This window comes from Maylandia zebra, linkage group LG6, assembly GCF_041146795.1.
Source record: "Maylandia zebra isolate NMK-2024a linkage group LG6, Mzebra_GT3a, whole genome shotgun sequence".
NCBI lineage: Eukaryota > Metazoa > Chordata > Actinopteri > Cichliformes > Cichlidae > Maylandia > Maylandia zebra.
In genome coordinates, this window is record NC_135172.1 from 34409520 (window position 1) to 34428936 (window position 19417).

The 19417-nt window shown below is 38.7% G+C and overlaps 1 protein-coding gene across 2 annotated transcripts in view; it reads right to left on the reverse strand.

Moving 5' to 3' along the window:
- The window catches only part of gcgrb (glucagon receptor b), a 58223-nt gene that overhangs the window by 3412 nt on the left and 35394 nt on the right, over window positions 1-19417 (reverse strand). Inside the window, exons 2-13 of one of the 2 annotated variants that reach the window (XM_004539078.5) lie at window positions 10524-10667; window positions 10310-10406; window positions 10121-10228; window positions 7613-7701; window positions 7225-7328; window positions 6958-7114; window positions 4849-5008; window positions 2987-3047; window positions 2726-2795; window positions 1573-1661; window positions 1224-1368; window positions 123-164 (exon numbers count right to left, since the gene is read on the reverse strand). In XM_004539078.5, the coding sequence (XP_004539135.1) occupies window positions 123-164; window positions 1224-1368; window positions 1573-1661; window positions 2726-2795; window positions 2987-3047; window positions 4849-5008; window positions 6958-7114; window positions 7225-7328; window positions 7613-7701; window positions 10121-10228; window positions 10310-10406; window positions 10524-10577 (1176 nt within the window). In that variant the 5' untranslated portion in view covers window positions 10578-10667. Of the gene's footprint in view, window positions 1-122; window positions 165-1223; window positions 1369-1572; window positions 1662-2725; window positions 2796-2986; window positions 3048-4848; window positions 5009-6957; window positions 7115-7224; window positions 7332-7612; window positions 7702-10120; window positions 10229-10309; window positions 10407-10523; window positions 10668-19417 lie in introns of both variants that reach the window. The other variant, XM_076885105.1, reaches the window with a different exon arrangement.

Consider the following 19417-nt stretch of genomic DNA (forward strand, 5'->3'; position numbering starts at 1 on the left):
AAGATGTTTTTAGAGATACAAAAGAACAAATAAAGGAAGAGACAGAGACAATAAAAAATGTATCCTCACAAAGAAGATACATTTAAAATTAAAGTGGCTTTTGACAAATGAATCAGTCTCACCTCTTTATTGACAAAGCAGTACAGGATGGCAACCAGCAGGCCCTGAAATGGAAGAACATTTAATATGCTTATTGTACTTAAAATACATTTTTTCATTATTAGAAACAAATACCCAGAAAATCACTATTTTTGCCTCATTACTCTCATCTAGTTCCCACAATAAAAGAGTAAAAACACTTTTTTTCAACAAGAGGAAAACAAACAAACAAAAAAAAGAGTCATTTTATTGCACTGGACAGCTAAAACACTTGATCACTGAACTGCCAAAGGCAGAGGCATAGTATGAATGATGGAGAATATAATTAATGCAGCCCAATCTCATTCCTAGGGTGTCAAAATCTCTATTACTATTTTGTCAGAGCTGCTGGGATCTCACAGGTGCACCGAAACCTGTCTTATAGAAATAGAGAGACGCTCTCTCACTCCCAGCTTGTCACATATGGATGCTTGCAAACAAGCACGTGAAGCCACATTTAAATGCACCGCCATTTTTTAATGTGTAGAGTTATTGTTATGAGGGGGCGCATTGTACCACAAAGTAATTTTTCACTAAAACTAATCAGGTAAGTTTATGGTGCAAAGACCTAAATTACAAGCAACAGCACAAGAGCATTCAAAATTAATGTGCCTTCTTGTGACTTACTCCACCTTTCATCTCCACCGTAATAAATGCACTTCCTAGTCTTTCCAAAAAAAAAATTTTATCTCTCAGCCATGAATGCTGCCACATCTGGTTCATCAAGTCACGGTGCCAGGACAGCTTGTTCACATTTCCTGCAACACCAGCAGTATCTGACAGAAGGGTAGGATTTGTGTGCTGCCTGAGTAAGAAATAGTCTAAAAAAATAAAATTTGAGGATTAAGAAGGAGTTTGCTGGGCAAAAGAAATGTCGAACCCAAGCTCTTCACCTATGTTTGCCTTTATATGCAAATGTACAACATATAAAAGTGACAATTTCTTTGTTCTCTGTGACATCTTTGAGTTATACAGATAATTTATTACTTTAGCGTGCAGTTTATGTCTTCCTGGGTATTAATCCTCTGAGGTCCCTCTGTTATATTTATGGGCACATGTGGAACAAGTGAAAGTTGAACTTATACCTGGAAGGAGTTGAACAGGAGATCACAGAAGAGGCGAACGAGGCGCAGAACAGAGCCTTTAGGAACAGATTCATCAATGACAAAGGTGAAGAGGATGGCATGAATCCCAAGCAAGGGAATGAGAGTCAGGGTAGATTTTGCCAGTCTGGAAGAACGGAGAAAGGGGAAGCAAATGGTATTAGAGATTACAAGAAAACTCTGAAAACAGGGGACTATATATAAAAATGGCTATAATACCAAAAAAGTTAATTCCCAAGCGAAAAAGCTACTAAGACTAAGTAAATGCTTCCTGTCTGCATTTTCTTTAAAAAAACAAAAAAGAAAAGAAATAAAGGAACACATTTCTCACCTGAACTTGTAGTCAGTGTATCTCATCTGGTGAGCTCTAAGTTTAGACATTAAGATTTTAATAATACGGATAAATATGAAGAAGTTAATCTGAAAGAAAGAGGATAAAGAAAGTCACTTTGAAGCAAACACAATGCAATATTTTAGCATATGGTGCTAGAGAGAAGATTACTGCCGCTTTGGAACGCGTTAGTAGTTAACACAAAGTCTGACTTTAAACGAAGTCCTCACAGTGGGACTGGGCAGACGGATTAACGTCCCCACAACACGAGCAATTCAAGTGCTTGCGCACAGAACAAGCATGTGCACGTGCGCACACACTGTGATCTAGTGCAGGACACTTACTGATGGCAGGTCATTTATTATCACAGCACTCAAGATTTTGGCGCTCCAAGTTTGGTAAAGTGCGTGTGCTGTCTCAACACAAGTATTTGTGTAAATATGTATAGTGGAGTGTACACAAACGCAGTTTATTTAGGTGTGAATCAGGTTGTTTGCGCAATAGTAGAACTGCAGAACAGCTCTGGGGTTGTTGCACAATGATGAAAGACTTTACAACAACTTTACATTTTTACCAACTTTTTCTGCAACTGCATTAAAAAGTAATGCTCCCACACAGTGCAGCACTGCGCATGTTTAAGTGCACTGGTCATAAGTGTGTCCATCCATAATGCTATTTGGGAACAAGAATCAGGAAACACACAAAAGGAACGCGTCAGCTGGTTTTGGTATGTGATGTTGTTAAGAGGGAGTGTAAACACAATGATGTTGTCCTATATGAAATTTTAAATACTGATATTTTGTGAATATTGCACATGTGGTTGTATAAAGTTATATTTTGTCATCAGACTGAGCAAAGTGAAATAGCACAGCACTGAATGTAGGAACTGATAAAATATCAACTGCAGAAAATAAAAGTCACTATTTTTACACGACTTACATTTTTCCTGCAGTCCTATTTTCAACAGCTGCCTCATCTACACACATTCAAATACAAGCAGGCAGACAAAAGCATTTGGTATCTTTATGAGCACTCCTAAGCATCTGCCAAGACATAGATTGTTTTGAATTGTCTTTAAAACATTATCCAAATGTAAACTGACAAAGTTAAACACAAAGGTGAGAGAGAGAGAAAGAGATACAGAGAGTCTTACCAGATAAGCAAAAAGTATAGGAGATCGGATAATCCACCAATATCCCATGTTAATATTCCTCTCCCAGCACCTAGATACAGAAACAAACTTATGGGCATAACACATTTTATCAACATTTCCTCTGCAATATAAATTCTTTAAAGGAAACCAGGAGAAAAAAGACCCGCACTGATCTGTCTCCTCAGGGGTCACGGATAAAAGTGGCAATAATTAAACTGTCTTCCATTTGATGTGAGAATTCCATGAATTGATTAAACTTACTCTTCATTCTCATACAGGTATTTCACTGTGATCCATGGCAACACAAATATGAGCGGAGCACCTGAGAATGACAGAAAGCAAAGAATAAGGATCCCAAATCATTTCCTCCAAAGCACACGCAGTAGTCCTAGCTAATATTTATACTTTAGTCCAGTAATCAGTATCAAGTTATATTATTATATCACTGCCCATGATACAACATTTTTTATATTTTTTTCTGTCCTTGTGAATTTAATATCTCATTACCATTTCAAATATTTCCGCTCTCGTCTTATCCTAAGCAGACTTTAAAGGTCTCTAAATATTAAAATCATCTCTGTCATGTCTGCCTTTATCTAAGCTTCAATGAGCTCAATCCCTATGTGTTTATGAATGTGGTCTCAGAATTGTATCAGGCCTGTCAGGCTATAACACATCAAGGTGAGCTGGACAGTTGTTATTTTAGACATGGATGAGTAGTTTTCTTCAGTGAGTATTTTTAAAAGCTATACAAGAACTTAACTATGGACAGCTGTATAATTAAGTTCTTATTACAGAACAGGAGGCTGAAAATCATACATTCAATATTCATTTGAAAATGTAAAAATGGTGGAATCTAGGAAGTCTGAACTGGAGAAGCACATCTGCTCTTGAATGCTTGTTGTTACGGAATCTGAGGACTTGTTAAGTAGTAGTAGCAGCTGGACTCATTACATTTTTGTGTGTTTCAAAACAATACTTGACAGAGTTCCACGCCGTTAGGTGTTTACAGTGATATGAAAAAACAAAAACAAAACATATTTTCTTTCAGTGTCTCGTGGGTATGAATTAGATATCTCACAGTCTTAAAGACTACTGGGTGTTATACATCAAGGTCAATTTGCAGGTCTTGCAGAGTGCTACTGTCTAAGGAAATGTAAAAACAAAACCTGTATAAATCTTTCTTTGTCTCCAGAGAGAGACACACTAATGCAGGCTTTAGGTTTTAAAAAAGAATGAAGAATACATTATTTGGTTAGTCAGAGAAGTTTGAATTCAGGGCTTTTTTGAAAACCTTCTATTTTCAGTCACAGCTTAGTTCTAAGGTCTAAAAAACATTTGTAACCGTCAGTGGTATCTCTCAGCCTCCTAGCAGAAACACCTGAGGTGTCAATTTGAAAATCCTATGTCACCTTGTTTTCAAGTTATTGCATTCACAAGATTTTTAGAAAACACTTTGAAGTCGAGGTCACTGAGATTCAAAGCCGCCTAAGACTCTTCGAAGGCGCACCTATTGTATCAATTTGAAAACTCTATAGTGCCTTGTTCTCAGGTTATTGCATTCACAGGATTTTCAGAATATCTGGCTTCTGAACTTTGACCTTTAGGTTAAGGTCACTGAGATTCAAACTTATCCGCCCGCTTGGTGGGGCGACGTGAACTCCCCATCAGCCTTTAACAGTTACGGTCTGGGGTAAAATACACCCTTCTGATAAGTTAGCTCTGCTGTGTGCTACACAATATTTATATATACAAGAACGTTGTTACACCTAGCAGCTGGGAGACAGACAGACAAAACATATTGGTAGCAAGAGAAAACCTCTAAGGATACATTCCCACTTCAAACATGAAAAGAAGGTAAGGTGTAGTGTTTTTAGTAGTCTCGAGTGTTTATGGGATACAATAGCTAGAGACCGCAGATTTTCTTGTAGCTCCTCCTTGCTCTCAGAGCTATTAACATAACTGTTGGCTGACTTGTTGTTGCTCATTTCTGTCGTCTGACTAAATCACCCATCAAAAGACTGGCTGAAAGTCAGAGCGCTGTTCACTGTTGGACCTTTTGCATTACGTTGATAAGCACAAAGCCAAGTGTTCAGCTGCTGTTTAGCAGATTATGCTCTTACCCCAACCAATGGCCAGGTAAATGTAGAAGTACTTCCTCTCGCTGAATACAGTGATGACTAAGAGGCTATGAAGATAGATGCCTTCCACCAGAAGCCAATAGTTGTTGGCCATTACACTGTACTGCATCATCACCATGGCACCACGACACCACATCACAGCCTGACACGAGACAGATACCATGGGAACACAAACAATAAGCCAAGTTGTCCGTGCTTGCACAAATGTAGCAAATGCAGCTTTTAAACAAAGCTTCACAGGGTAAAAGCTGACAAATGTTTCAGTTCAGATGAATTAGTTTAACATTGTTCCAGTTCAGGGACAACAGCTACAGTACAGCACAGTGGGAGTTTTATTGTGGAATACACGGGTAGTTCCCCCTTTGCTAGACACCACAAAAATGAAAGTAAAAAAAAATGTAATATTTTTAAGTGATTTTTACTTCTTAATGATTGAGCTAAATGTGGATTATCTGACATCTTCCTCGACAAATGTGGAGTGTTTCATGTAAAAAGAAGCAAGGGGAACTTGAATATATCCATAGCTGAGTTTGCACTGTCCACTCTATACATTGAGTCACTATCTTTTTGTACTAATGTTAAATTTCTTAACTGTAGTTTTTATTCCACTTATAACGTAGTAGAAAATCATCCCAAACTGTAGTGTGTAAAAGGTATATGCTACTTTGCTCTTCAGCTGTAAAGTTAATGTTATTTTATTACCCATTAAGAGTGGCTACAGAACATCCAAACAGTGGTTCATTTAATTTATTGCCAGTGATGCAAATAAAGCTAATTCATGTTACATATATTTTACTTCTATGTTGTAGAGAGATGTATAAAATGAAATGTAAAGTATTTATCCAGAAATACAAGCAATGTTGATCTGCCCATAGCCTCTAATATGGTGCAAGTATTCTGCTGTGTGTTTTAGCAACAGAGATAATTAGATGGGCAATAGCAGTATACATTTGAGTGGTATCAGATATCAACAGGTGTCTGCCCTCGCTCATCTTCTGTGTAATAAATCCTAGATAGTGATCAGTCCTTTATGTTTCTTGATATTCTCTTGCAACCGCATTTCAGAACTTTAAATTAAATTCTTATGGACCTTTATGAACTCATGACAGGTTAGAATAGCATGTGAATTTCAAACATATATAAACTATATACTATATGGACAAAAGTACTGGGCCACCCACACATTACACCTACTGGAACTGCTCGGCTATGGAAACACATGATGTTAATGCCAGAGGATGTTTGGAACTCTGCAGTTACTGAGTCAGCACTGCGTTGGCGACTTTTACGCACTATACGCCTCAGCACTTGGCGACCCCGCTGTTCAACTTTACGTGGTGTGTCACTTTGTGGCTGACATGCTGTAGTTTCTTTTCCCTTCTTTTGCAGTAACACTACTTATAAAGGTTGTTGGAAGAAAGTCTATAATCTATACATCCTATAAAGTGCCATGTTAGGGCTGGTGTGCTCTTTAGAAGAACAGGTCGCATGGTCAGGTGTTTGATTTTATGCACCTTTTGCAATGAGACTGAAAACACCTCATTTTGAATATTAATAAGTGTGACCCATTACTTTTGTCAACATGGGGTATATTCGTTTACTGAAGCTTTATTTACAGGAAATGACATGAAAAACAACACCAACAACATCAATAATGTTTTGTAGAATATGTCTTTCTTATCACAGATTTGTTGGTCTAGACATACCCAATCAATATCTAGTCAGCAGTTTATTGAAATATATGTGTGGTGGTTGTTAAAACCTACATGGAATTTATGTTCAGGACGAGCTGTGCAAGTCACACTGTTGAATATAAAAATTATATCGTGGTAGAATATTCTCTGTATGTGTTTGTGGCACATACTGCACTACATTACATTTGCGATCGACCTTTAATAGCAACATCCAGTGAACACTGATGTTTAAAGTGAGGGATTAAAAGTAAGTTATCTATATGTTTGTCTCCTCCAATCACTAATCACCTTAATATTATTATTTAACAGCCTCTACACTCTATATCTACTGTAATATGGTGGCTATGGCTAAGGTTTTACAACTGCAGGTGAACTGGATGTGTGTTTGTTCGCTGACCGGTATGTTGACCCAGCTTCGTGCCTGTGAGTCACTGTTGCTTCTGGGATCCAGTGTGAGGGTCAGTAAAGCATCTTTAACCAGAATGGACACAGCTCTCAGGATGAATGAGGCAAACAGGTTCATGTGGATGTTGTTTCTCATACAGTGGAGCTTCCTAAGAGGTAAGAAGTGAGAGTAAGAAGGTAGAAGATGTAAACAAGATCCCGTAATTCAAACCAGGTCTGCTCCTTAACCCCCTTAACACGTCCTCTTTACATGATGTACCTGAAGAAGATGAGAATTCCCAGTGCCAGCAGCAAAGCCCCCAGTGAGAGAGAGTAACCCACTGTGTACATGATCCGCAACTGAGTGAGGATGCGGCCATACTGCTGCTGAAAGAGATAAAGCCATTTACAGACATGGACTACATTCAAACATAGATACAAACACACAATTTATATTCAGCTTTATTTAAACAATACAAAAAGATCCTAATAATTTACTGAACAGATGGAGGATTTTCACATGCGGCAGTAAGTTCAGATCATAATGAGTTAATGTTTTAAGTACCAGTACCGTGTAACAATCTGCCACTGCAGGCAGCTTCAAAAATGGCCACTAATTAACAAGAAAGCCACACACAAAAACAAAGTACTGCACTGTGTACACACACCTCACCAGGGTCGTCCTCACATTCACTGGTATTCTTCTGTGCCCATTTGCCATCTTCACTGCAGAATCTGTAAACCAGACCATCCTGAACTATACACACAAAGAAACAACGATTGTAAGATTTTATTTTAGAGTGGCATATGTAAACTATGCAAATAGTGCTGTCGCCTAAACACAGTGACACTTTTGGATTTAAATGGTAAATGGCCTGCATTTGTATAGCGCTTTACTAGTTCCTAAGGACCCCAAAGCACTTTACACATTCAGTCATCCACACACAGGTGATGGCAAGCTACATTGTAGCCACAGCCACCCTGGGGCGCACTGACAGAGGCGAGGCTGCCGGACACTGGCGCCACCGGGCCCTCTGACCACCACCAGTAGGCAACAGGTGAAGTGTCTTGCCCAAGGACACAATGACCGAGACTGTCCAAGCCGGGGCTCGAACCAGCAACCTTCCGATTACAAGGCGAACTCCCAAATCTTGAGCCACGTTCGCCCCATTAAATTAAATTAAAGCTTTATTTCAGTTTTACTTTAATTTTAGAGTTTTACCAATTCACAACACTGACTATTTTATATTGTGAGGCAACTCTTAGCAGATTCGCTTATGGTATCAATTTCAAAATCCTACGTTACCCCATGAAGCTTTTCCAGCTGAGGGTAAAAAGATCAATTTCATCCCAAGGTTTAACTGATAGCTACGATAAACATAGCCATTATTTCAGAAATGCAGATGACTGTGTCTTTCTTTTTTATTTATTATGATATTTGATTGACACTTTTTACCACTCAGCTGTAAAAAGCTGATGGGGTATTGTCATCACCCTGCTGGGCAAGCGGATGGGGAGTTTGTGAATGTGATAAATCAAGAAGGACCAATTCATTACATAGGTGCAGCTACTAACAATCTCGGCTGTGTTCAAAGCTCAGTAACCTTGACCTCAAGGTATAGGGCAGAGGTCATTTTTTGGGGGGACTGTGCTCACACAGCCACACAACCTCCACTTCAGATACACTGACTAGTATTTAAAAAATGTATTGAAAAGCATGTTATTACCTTTCAGATATGCAAATTATGTTTTCCATGGGGTTTTATCTCAGAGTATTCCCTGAACATATATGTACGGCCCTCTTAAAAATTAGAAGGAATTCATTAAGCATTGTGGTGGGATAGTGGTGTAGTGGTTTGCATTGCTTCGTCATAGCATGAAGCTTCCAGGTTTGAATCCACTGCTTATTTTAGGACTTGGCAGAGAAGGAAAATGTGCAGTTTTTAACCAAATCTAAACATAAACAGACATCATTTTCTATGAGTCTTTTCAACAAGTCGAAAAGATGAATTTTCACATTTTTAACATACTCTCACTTTGTAGCTTTCTTGCAGCAGAATAATATATTTTCAAACAAAAGTTAGTGAAACACAGGTTGGGTCTAAAGTAGTGCTGCACATCAGATGTTTACACACACCCCTGCAAGGCTACGAGTCCTCCGGAGATAGCAAAGATAAACCTCCCTTCACACCTATTCAGAGGCCCAAAACAACCTGGAGGAAGCCTGTGCATGGAAACAAAGATAGTAGACAGACAGCTGCAGTCAAAATCCAGGCTTTTCATGCTATGAACCAAAACTGTTAAGTGTTTGAAGCAAAAGCCCGCACACCACAGGTAAATGACTGAGAAAGCTCCACAGGACAGGTGTGCTGCCACCGGTGACACAGTGTGAAGTCTTTACACCACTCATAGGTTGAGAGTAAAGTCAGGGCTGAGTAATATTTGGCCTTCACACTCATTTAAGCACTCCCTGAAACCTCAGTGCACCTCAGTACATTGTATTCAGTACATCATTCTGCCAACCGATTACCTGCTGTACATGAAGACCAGAAACCAATCTGTCAAGTGTTTGTATACATTATATGTTTTGTTAGAAAACTGGTCGTGTTACCCTGAAATGCATGAGTAATTTTTGAAACATGTTTTCTTACAGTGGGTCATTCACACATGTAACGCAGATTGACCGCTTAATTATTAAAAACCTTGAAAACCTAGAAATATAATAGAAAATGCAGCACTAAACCCTGACACACAGATGCAGCGTCAGGCTGCTGTGGTCATAAGCTTTTATTAACTCCCTTTTTTTCCCACTGTTTCACTGTTTGTACTTATTCACATTAATAGTTAAAAAAAGCAACACAGTGAGCACATGGATGTCTTTGTTTTGGTGAGCAAGCTATCAAACACAATAATTACATATTATCACCTTATATCCTTGTTAAGTAAACCTTTCAATTAGCAGTCAAACTGTGCAGTGAGTTAGGTATAAGCATTTTATCCATGTAAATGAGAAAAAAAAACAGGTTAAAATTATGGCATATAATGAAATGCTACAGATAAGAGTGATAAGACTAGATTTAAATCGTACATTTGCAAACTGTAGCAACAGTACATTGTGACGCAGCAGTTGCTCTTTTGTTATTTTTTGTCTACCTCACACATATATTCACACTGACCTTTATGGTACCATGGCAGGAACCATGGGCAGGAGACATTTACAGTGGTTCCTGGAAGTCCATCGGGCCAGCACGCATACAAATCAAAGGTTCTGTTACACACCAGCCCTACAAGGGAAAGCAAATCTTTAGTCTGTGCTGGTGCAGATGCATTTTATGGACTTGCGTGCTGGGAGGAAAACAAATCACCTGTTGAAGGGGGCGTGGCACCGAGGTGGTCAAGGCACTGGTTCTTGTAGCTGCTCCACTGCTCCTTCACAAGCTCAAGAGAGTTAGCAGAGGAGACCTGAAGGGAGAGAGGAAATTTCTTTTGATGACTCTCAGAAGTAGACGGTGTGAATCAAGAAAAAGGAAACATATTTGAAAATTGGCATGTGAAAGTGAATAATGCTGGGAGTCATACCTTTTTGCAGCTGCAGAGCATGAGCAAGGCCAAGAGGAGACACACCTGGGACATCCCACTGATGCTGGGAGGATGGGGGTGGGGACCAAAACACAGAAGAGGCCCAACTCATGAGGCAGTCTCAGCCCTGTTTCACCACTTGGCCTGCAAACAACACGGAGAAGCTTGTTATAGGCGTGTGTTTGTGTAGATAACTTGAAATAACGAAGGGACTGTGAAACAGGTAACAGAAAAAACAGGCAATAATCAGTGACGCGCTTCTCCGTCACAATCACAACATAAATAATTTATATGCACCTGCGAGATACCTGGTTAAAAACAAACACCTAAAAGTCTTTGTTTTATTTTATTTTTTACACATCCTTTGCCATTAATGTGCTTTATTGACCTCAATATTAGGATATAAAATCTGTAACACAATCAGTAAGATGGGCTAATGAGTTGCTGACTATCACTTTGTTAGCACAATAATAATATTAATAATAAGAGGAAGAAGAAGAAGATTTGTTATTAATAAAGCAGTTTTCTGAATCTGATTCTGATTCACACTCCTGGTACGTTTGTGTATTTGTTCATGCCAACCCTCACATCTAGAATTCCACACTACAACTATATATACTTCTGAATGAAACCTATCCTTTGTCTATGTCTTAAATTCGACGAGCAGTGGCTTTCCTGTGGCATCAGTTGACGAGCTTCACCAACGCAGTTGGAGAACAAAACGAAATCTGAAACGTTTCTGCAAAAAACACCTTGAGCATGGAAACATTTTTAGCTAAAACGTTTCAAATTCCATTCTATTCCAGTCTCTTTGCTTCTGCTGAAGTGCTTCGTCGGGCTGTGGGTGTGTGTTTCTGTGTGTGGTTACCCCATGGCGCTAAAATGCTGTGACAGTGATCTAAAGTGAACTAAACTCGGCATAAATAGCCTTTCATTATCAGCGCACAAAGATTATCACCTTCATTTTAAGAGCTAAGAGCTGAGGAAAAAACAACAATACAGCAAAATACTGCTGTGCTTTGTTGCTGCAACAGATCTTTTATCTTCTGGCGCTGGAACAATATTTTTCCTTAGAACCACATGCAGTTTTTATTGACTGAGCAACAAAGTCAAGCAGACAGACAGAAGAAGGGCAGACAGTTCATAAGCTCTTATACAGGACACAATCTGAGAGATTAGACTATACTACTGCTTACGGTGAAATATCGGAATGAATCTATGAATATTAAAAATATGAGTGAGCCACTGATTTGCACTGTCACCTCACAACATGAAGGATCAGGGTTTTAACTTCCTTGTTAGAGGAGGCCTCTCTGGGTTGAAAGAAAAAAAATGGAACAGCAGCCAAGTGCCTGAGATGACCATACTGTGGATATTTACTCTAACAAACTCGGTAAAGAGCCAAGAGTATATAAAACAAGTGAAACAAAGTGTTAAGAACCAGCAATAATTGGATCCTGTGTTCAAAGCCTGATATATCTTCCTTCCATGTGCTTCACAACACAGCTGTTGTCCAAAAAGTGTACATTACCTTGAACGACACAATTGCATAAGTTTGCATTTCACTTGGAATTATCATGCGACTCATTTGAATTCACCTAATTTAAACATGTTCCTTAAATACTCCATAGAGATCTAATATCAATAACAGTGTTTTTAAGTTCTTGTTTTATTTTTTAAAGTTTGGTGGGATTATTACTAAAGATGGGTTTCAAAATAAGAAAATATTGACACAAGCTACAACATTACTGGATTTATCGATTTAATGTTCACTTGTTTTCCACTACTGAGTGAAACTAGAAAATTTTGTTAATGTTTCCAGTTCTCTAATCACATAGTATTAAATCTGAAATGCAGTTTTATGACACTTTTGGGAACCTTGGGCACAAAGCAGTAACTAAACCTTCTGTTGCAAATGCACAATGAGTCGTTCATATGCACAGTTAGATTCAATTTTTAAAGTACTCAGCACAAATTGCAAACATTGTTTTACCTTTACAGCAAATGATTTTTTTAGACTTTTCTTGCTCACACAGAATGTTTATGCTCTACAGACCTCTGAGAGCCACAACGAGTGGTCTGTTTGGATCACTCTTAATTGTAGGAGAAGCTTATTTTCAGATTCTTGGCTGAATGGAGGATATTGTGCCCAGTATTTGCTGGCAATCGCTCTATTCTGTTTTCCCTGCTTAAGTTGGTGTGTGTCAAGTGTGCATATAAGCGTATGTCTGTGCATGCAAACCCCACTGGGCTACTTGCATCTGTGTATCTCTTTTTAGATATTAGCAGTGAGGCGAGGACAATGCAAATTACAAGACTGCTTCAAACTGATAGCCTTGTCGACCACACAGGGAGATTTTACATTACACATACATAAAACACATGTGCATAAAACACTTGCACATGCATACGCCTACACAAACACATTAACATGCTGTGGACTGCTGATATTTGAATGTATTTCAGCATTTATAAAACATAGTTTCCGGCAGCACTGTAGGTATACCCTAATTTCCAACCCTGCAAACACTTTACCTGCCTTTCACTGGGTGTAGATAGAATATTTAGTGGCAGTTAAATTTAATGTTGGTATCCACAGGCTACAGGATGTATTTAAAGCAGTGAGCACCACACTGTGTAATGCTGTCTAATGCTGCTTTTACTTGATTTCCTTTTATTTATATGATACATTTACTCGAAAAAACAAAACAAAAAACTTTCTATGTACTTCTATTGTATGTGAACCAATGCTTGCATTCTTTTAAGTATCCAGCTTGGGCCCATTTTACACGGTAGTTAAATGGAAAGGGCTCAGCGCTCTTGTCCAATGATGATATGATGAATACAGGAGTCTGTGTGTGTTATTAAGCAGAGAGAAAAAGCCAGAGATGGAAAGTGAAAAAGATATTTGCCCAGCTTCTAATCTGTATTACAAAAGCCTGTATGACTCAACATTTCCCATTAAATTATTCCTGAAAAATATCCTTTTCATATGAATGCGCATGTAAATCAAAACAAATGACAGACCACAAACAATGTGAATGTGCATGTGTATGGTGAGTACTACTGTTACTCCCTAGGGTTATATACTTGAAGAAACTGAGTGTCAGCCTTCACCTGCATTATGCATTTGTCTTTATCGCTCTTACACACTCTCTGCCTCTGCTTTCTAGGGAAGAAAGAGGTGTAAGTGTAACATCTCTCTAATGACTGTGTTGTTAGCTCATAACAGAAATTATTGACAGTTGACTACAGGAACCTCCCACGTACTTCGTATGGACTTATGCCTTGCAGCAATTCTTTATAATTTTGTTTAAACTGTTAACTATAAAATGAATGAAGAAAGTCAAATGGTCAATCTGATTCTTCCATTAAAAAATGTCATCTTTCATTTTCCTCTTCTGTCAGTATCAGTGTACCAGATACAGGCTAAGGCCGTGCCTGTCACTCTCTTCCTCCCACACATCTCTATTTAACTGCACAATGTGTAAAACGCACAACAGACAAACAAAAACAACAACGACAACAAAAACATACAGAAACTGCAGGATGAGAAAGTGAGGGAAAGAAATGAAAATTAGCTGTTAAACACATGGTTCCCCATCACCATTAATTCAAACTGTACATTTGTATTCAGGCCATAGTTTCTATGGATAAGTGCATTATCTGCTGTGAGTGCCAACCAATTATATTGTTTAAATCAATAATCATTCCCTATGTGAGGAGGAGCAGGCAATTAGTATGGAGAGTATGTAGGTGGTAGCAGAGACAGGAGTGCAGTGGCTGTAACGCAGAGCTGTAATTATGTTGTTTCTGCCTTGGTGAACCCTCCAGCCCCATATGGTGACTGACAGCCAAATGGTCTTTAACTCCAATAACATTCTTTGCAGGACTTTAAGTAGTTCTCATTTTAGTTTGTTTTGTGTTTGCTTGGTGTTTTTAATGCTTTCTATCAGTACCTCCCAAGAATGCAAAAAAACATTGCAGTCAGGATGAAACTATTAAAAAAAGATTTCTTCTGTCTGCACTGATTTATCTTTGAAGGTATGACTCTGTTCTGGGCTCTCCCCGCTTTTCCATGCGCATTTGCAAAGCCTGTGGCAGGCAGAATAAGAATCCTGCACTGAACAGGCGCCGGTGACACCGCATATGACGCTGATTCATTCAGACACAGCATGAAAAGGAGGCACTGGAGTGGTTTTGGTTTGCTAAGCTGCTTGCATTTAAATACGTGAGCCTACATAAGATTAATAAACTAGATGCATAAAAGGTTATCACTTGAGTTAAAGAAGTTGGCTTTTTAAATTAATAGTGGTCATTTCTTTTCAGTGTTTTTCAAATGTTAAGTTCTTCATTAGAATTTAATTTAACCTGCAATCAAAGAGCTACAGCACCATTTTCTGTGCTATAAAAACCTTTGAAATAAATTTAGACCATTATGCATACAGTAATTCTACATCTAGCCTTATAGTAGTTAGACTTATAGTAGGATCTGTTTATGTTTTTATAATATTTGGAGCACTTCTGTCTGCACCTCAGTATATTGGAAGTGATTGGGATTTGGGTTTGAGCTGCACAAAACGTTGTGCAATAACAGTGTTTTTCCATACAAAACGTTCCTGCTCCTCTCACAGACCTCACTATGAACATTTGGAAGTATTTTCTGGCAAATAAATAGTCCGAGTGAAAACCACTGTGCAGATTAACTTATTTAAAAGGGTGTTTATGGAAATAAGTACTAATCTTAAGTTTTCAATCAATTTTAAGCCAAAACGAGACTTTTATCTAATGTGTTGGGTTGGCATCTCAAAACCTGAGCTAATACGATTCCAGTGTCTGCATGCTGTCCATTCGACTCTTATACAGAGAAGGTGAAGTCACATAGAAGAGCTTGAATTATGGTCTTGAGGGGATCACTGTTATCTTCATCAGATTAGGTGCACTTGGCATAAGATTGTGTTTGAGTGTGTTTTGTGTGTGTGCATGTAAGGGAGTGAGCCTGTATTTTATGAGTACCTGAAGTGTGTGATGGAAGTGATCCAGAATCTGCTCCTTCAGCAGATGTTACGCTTCACAAACAGAACAAGTGCCATATTTCTTTTCATCTCTCACCTTCTCTCATATGTTCACCTTTTGCTTCCTCCATCCTTCTACTTTATGATCCTTGAACCACTTAGAGGCAAAATGGCTTGTCAGATGCAAGGAGACAAATGCCTGTGGACAAGTTTTCAGAAAATCTCCCTCTGTTCCCTGCCTTATCGTTCCTTCTGCCTCCTCGGGGGAGAATTCTTGCCCATCTTGTTTTCTGTCTGATTTGGCTTATGTGGAAAATCTTCGCAGCAGGAAACACAGAGGTGACCAACAGGCACAGGCTTGTATCTTTTGCATGGACCTCAGACATATAGTTGGCATACTATTAAAAGTAGTTAGTCATTTGCATTTTCATAACCTGCTTACCCAAGAGGACTTAGTTTCCTATTATAACTCTAGTCTCAATAGTATTCTAAACTGTTGCCCCACTCAAAACCAAATCTGTATCATTCTCTCAGTCAGCACCCTGGTTTACAGCTGAACTCAGGCTCCTGAAAGCAAAAGGACGACGACTTGAACGCCTTTATAAGAAAACTGGTCTGAATATCCACAAGGAAATGTTTAATAATCATATTATGTATTATAAGGAGTGTATTAATCAAACAAAATCTGCTTACTACTCCACCATTATCTGTTCAAAAGATGACTCAAGCAAGATACTGTTTTCACTGTTCAACTCTTCTTTCAGGCCACCAGATTCTTAACCTGCTCATCTTTACTCGTCCTCCTTTTGTGATTCTTTAATATTATTTTTCATTGAGAAAATTCACAAAATACACCAAGAACTGGTTTCCGAGGTTCCATTTAGCTCTTCCTGTGTAATTCATCTCTCATCACACTTTTTTTTTTGCTTTCCAGCGCCCCTCGGTTACTGATATTTCAGATTTCATCTGTAAGTCAAAACCTTCTACTTGTCAGCTAGACCCCATTCCTACAGTTTTGGTTAAGGCATGTCTACCTTCTTTGCTTCCCGTCATATCTGCTATCATCTGCTCTTCACTTACCACTGGAACTGTTCCTGCTTCCCTCAAAATTGCCGGCATCACCCCAATATTGAAAAAAAACTGGTCTTCTCAAACTCAATAGTAATAAATCCGAGCTCCTCTTGGTAGGCACTAAATCAACATTATCCAGAACCAAGAGTTTCTCTATTACTATCGATAACTCACCGGTCTTCATTTCTTCCTCTGTGAAAAGTTTGGGTGTCATCCTCGACAGTACTTTATCTTTCAATTCACACATTAATAATGTTACTCGGTCTGCATATTTTCAATTGCGCAACATTAATCATCTCCGTCCTTTTCTCACCCCACTGCCATTCTTGTCCATAGCCTTGTTACTTCCTGGATTGATTATTGTAATTCACTTCTTTTTGGTCTTACTCCAAAATCCATCCACAAGCTCCAACGCGTCCAGAACTCTGCTGCCCGTATCATCACCAGGACCCCTTCTGTCCACCACATCACTCCTGCCTTGCAGCAGCTTCATTGGCTCCCGGTCAAATATCGCATCAATTTTCAAAAATACTCTTGTACACATTTAAGGCTATTCATCATCTCTCTTCGCCCCATAAGATCACCGCCCCATCTCGTTGTCTCAGATCTTCTTCCTCCCTTTCACTCTCCGTCCCACGACTCTGGAATTCCCTACCTCCTAATTTAAGAAATATCTCTTCCTTCTCCCTCTTTAAGTCCAAACTCAAAATCTACTTGTACAAAATAGCTTATCCCACATAACCTCTCCACTCTGCTATTTTATTTGTTTATGTCTTATGCTTTTATGATTCTGTAAACTGCTTGCTTTTATTCTACTGTGTACAGTGACCTTGAGTGTTTTGAAAGGCGCTTTCAAATAAAATGTATTATTATTATTATTATTATTATTATGTAATTGTGAGGCTTACAGTTCTTTGCTATCCAGATTCATCAGCTACTTTCACACCGTGTGTTTACAATTTTCAGTATTGGCTTAAGAAAACTAGACAGTCAACTTTCTTTTTCCATTATTCATATATTAAAATAGTCCTGTTTTGGGATTCATGTGAAATATCAGGACTTCAACTTTGGGTTGGAAAGAAATCTGGGTACCACTGAGCCAATGGCAGATGGGCTGAGCAGCTTTTAGCTGATTGCTACATTCACAATAAGGTAGCATTTCTGTCTTATGTCATCAAATCATGGCAATACTGCGCCACAGGGCAGGTGTCCAACTAGGGGATGACGCATAACGCAGTGTCCAGATGAGCATCATAAAAGTTGTGTGAAGGAAAAGACAGAGAGAGGGAGAGAGCACATGGGGGAAAGGCTTGGCCAGTACATACCATTCTTAGTGTCCAGTGGAGCATGCCAGAACTATGCTCTCTGGGCTTCATAAAATTATTCTTTACAATACAATGCACATGTCTTCCACACTAGGACTGCTTGTATAATAAAATGGAAGAATGAAATAATAAAAACATAAAAATAATAAAGTGGAAATGAAACAGCCAAAGTGACCTGGTTGAATTGTCAAATAAATCTGCTCCCAATTGCTCAATACAGTTGCTCCGTATCTTATGTCTCGTTTAGTAGATTTCTATGTCAAAGAAGGACCCACACGCTCCCCTACATCCAAAAGTATAAAGTACTAGATATAGAACTGAAGAGCTGACCTTATTGCAAAAAATAAACTGCAAAAATGACAGTTTGTGATTTTATGAGGGTTTTGTGATGAACCACTTCTTGGCTCTGAAGTCTCTGCAGACAGCCAGAAAATAATCCAGCACATAACTCAGAAGTTACCGTTAGAAACATATTTTCTTACTTTTGCACAGAGGTTGGCAAGCTACTACATATTTATCATATATTTTCCTCATTACATTAGTTTCATTGCCAGGTGTACGAAGAGTGACTTCTTATCAAAGCTGTCTTGATTTAGTGTTTGGGTTTTTGGGTCACAGTGTTGTTTTTTGGGAGTGAAGCCAGAATGGGAGTGAAGCAACAGTCCAATAACGTGTCTTGGCTCTTATTCAGTTACACAAGCTGGTGCATTCTTTTGCTCACATATCTCTCTGGGCATATGGTCTGTTGTGTGGGTTTTCTCTAGTATTAATTTCCTTTGCACGTTACACTTCCCTGTCTAATCATTCACGCGATGAAGACATAGTAATATTAGCGATCTTTGTCTTTACTCTTTTGAACAGGGTATAACAAACTGGAGGAGTATAAGTCATGTGAATCCAACAGCTTACGTGTATTATTTGGCTTCATTTTTTTTATGTGGCTAAAGATGGAGATGTTTTAAACTGTTCAAGAATGTTGCACAGCGCTTTAAACTCTTTAACAATCGCTGCAAAACCCGGAAGCAATTTAAATAGTTTAAATTATTATTCCTCACCCCATTAAACAATTACTGCAATTATGTTCCAGTAATGGATCCAATAATGAATTCTAGTTATTGATTACAGCTCAACTTTGTGGGCTGATACATACACATTCGAGTACAAACAGCAGGTTCATGTGCAAAAGGACAAAAACCCTGATGAAGGCCACAAGCCGAAACGCGTTGGTCAGTCAATAAAGTTGTTCATCTTCCCTTAAGTGTTGCTGGAGTTCCTGCATTGTGTATTCTTTCATCCTCTCCATGCACCTTGGAAGTAGGTGAAGTTGTGCCAGATATTTTTGCTGTGATTTATCTTCAAAAGGACAGAAAGCCAGACAAAGTGGCTTTGACTTATTGTGTTTCCCACAACATGAGGGTAACGTAAAGTGATGACATAGGATGATACACCACAGTGACCAGCAGTGACAAAGCCTTTTGTCCTG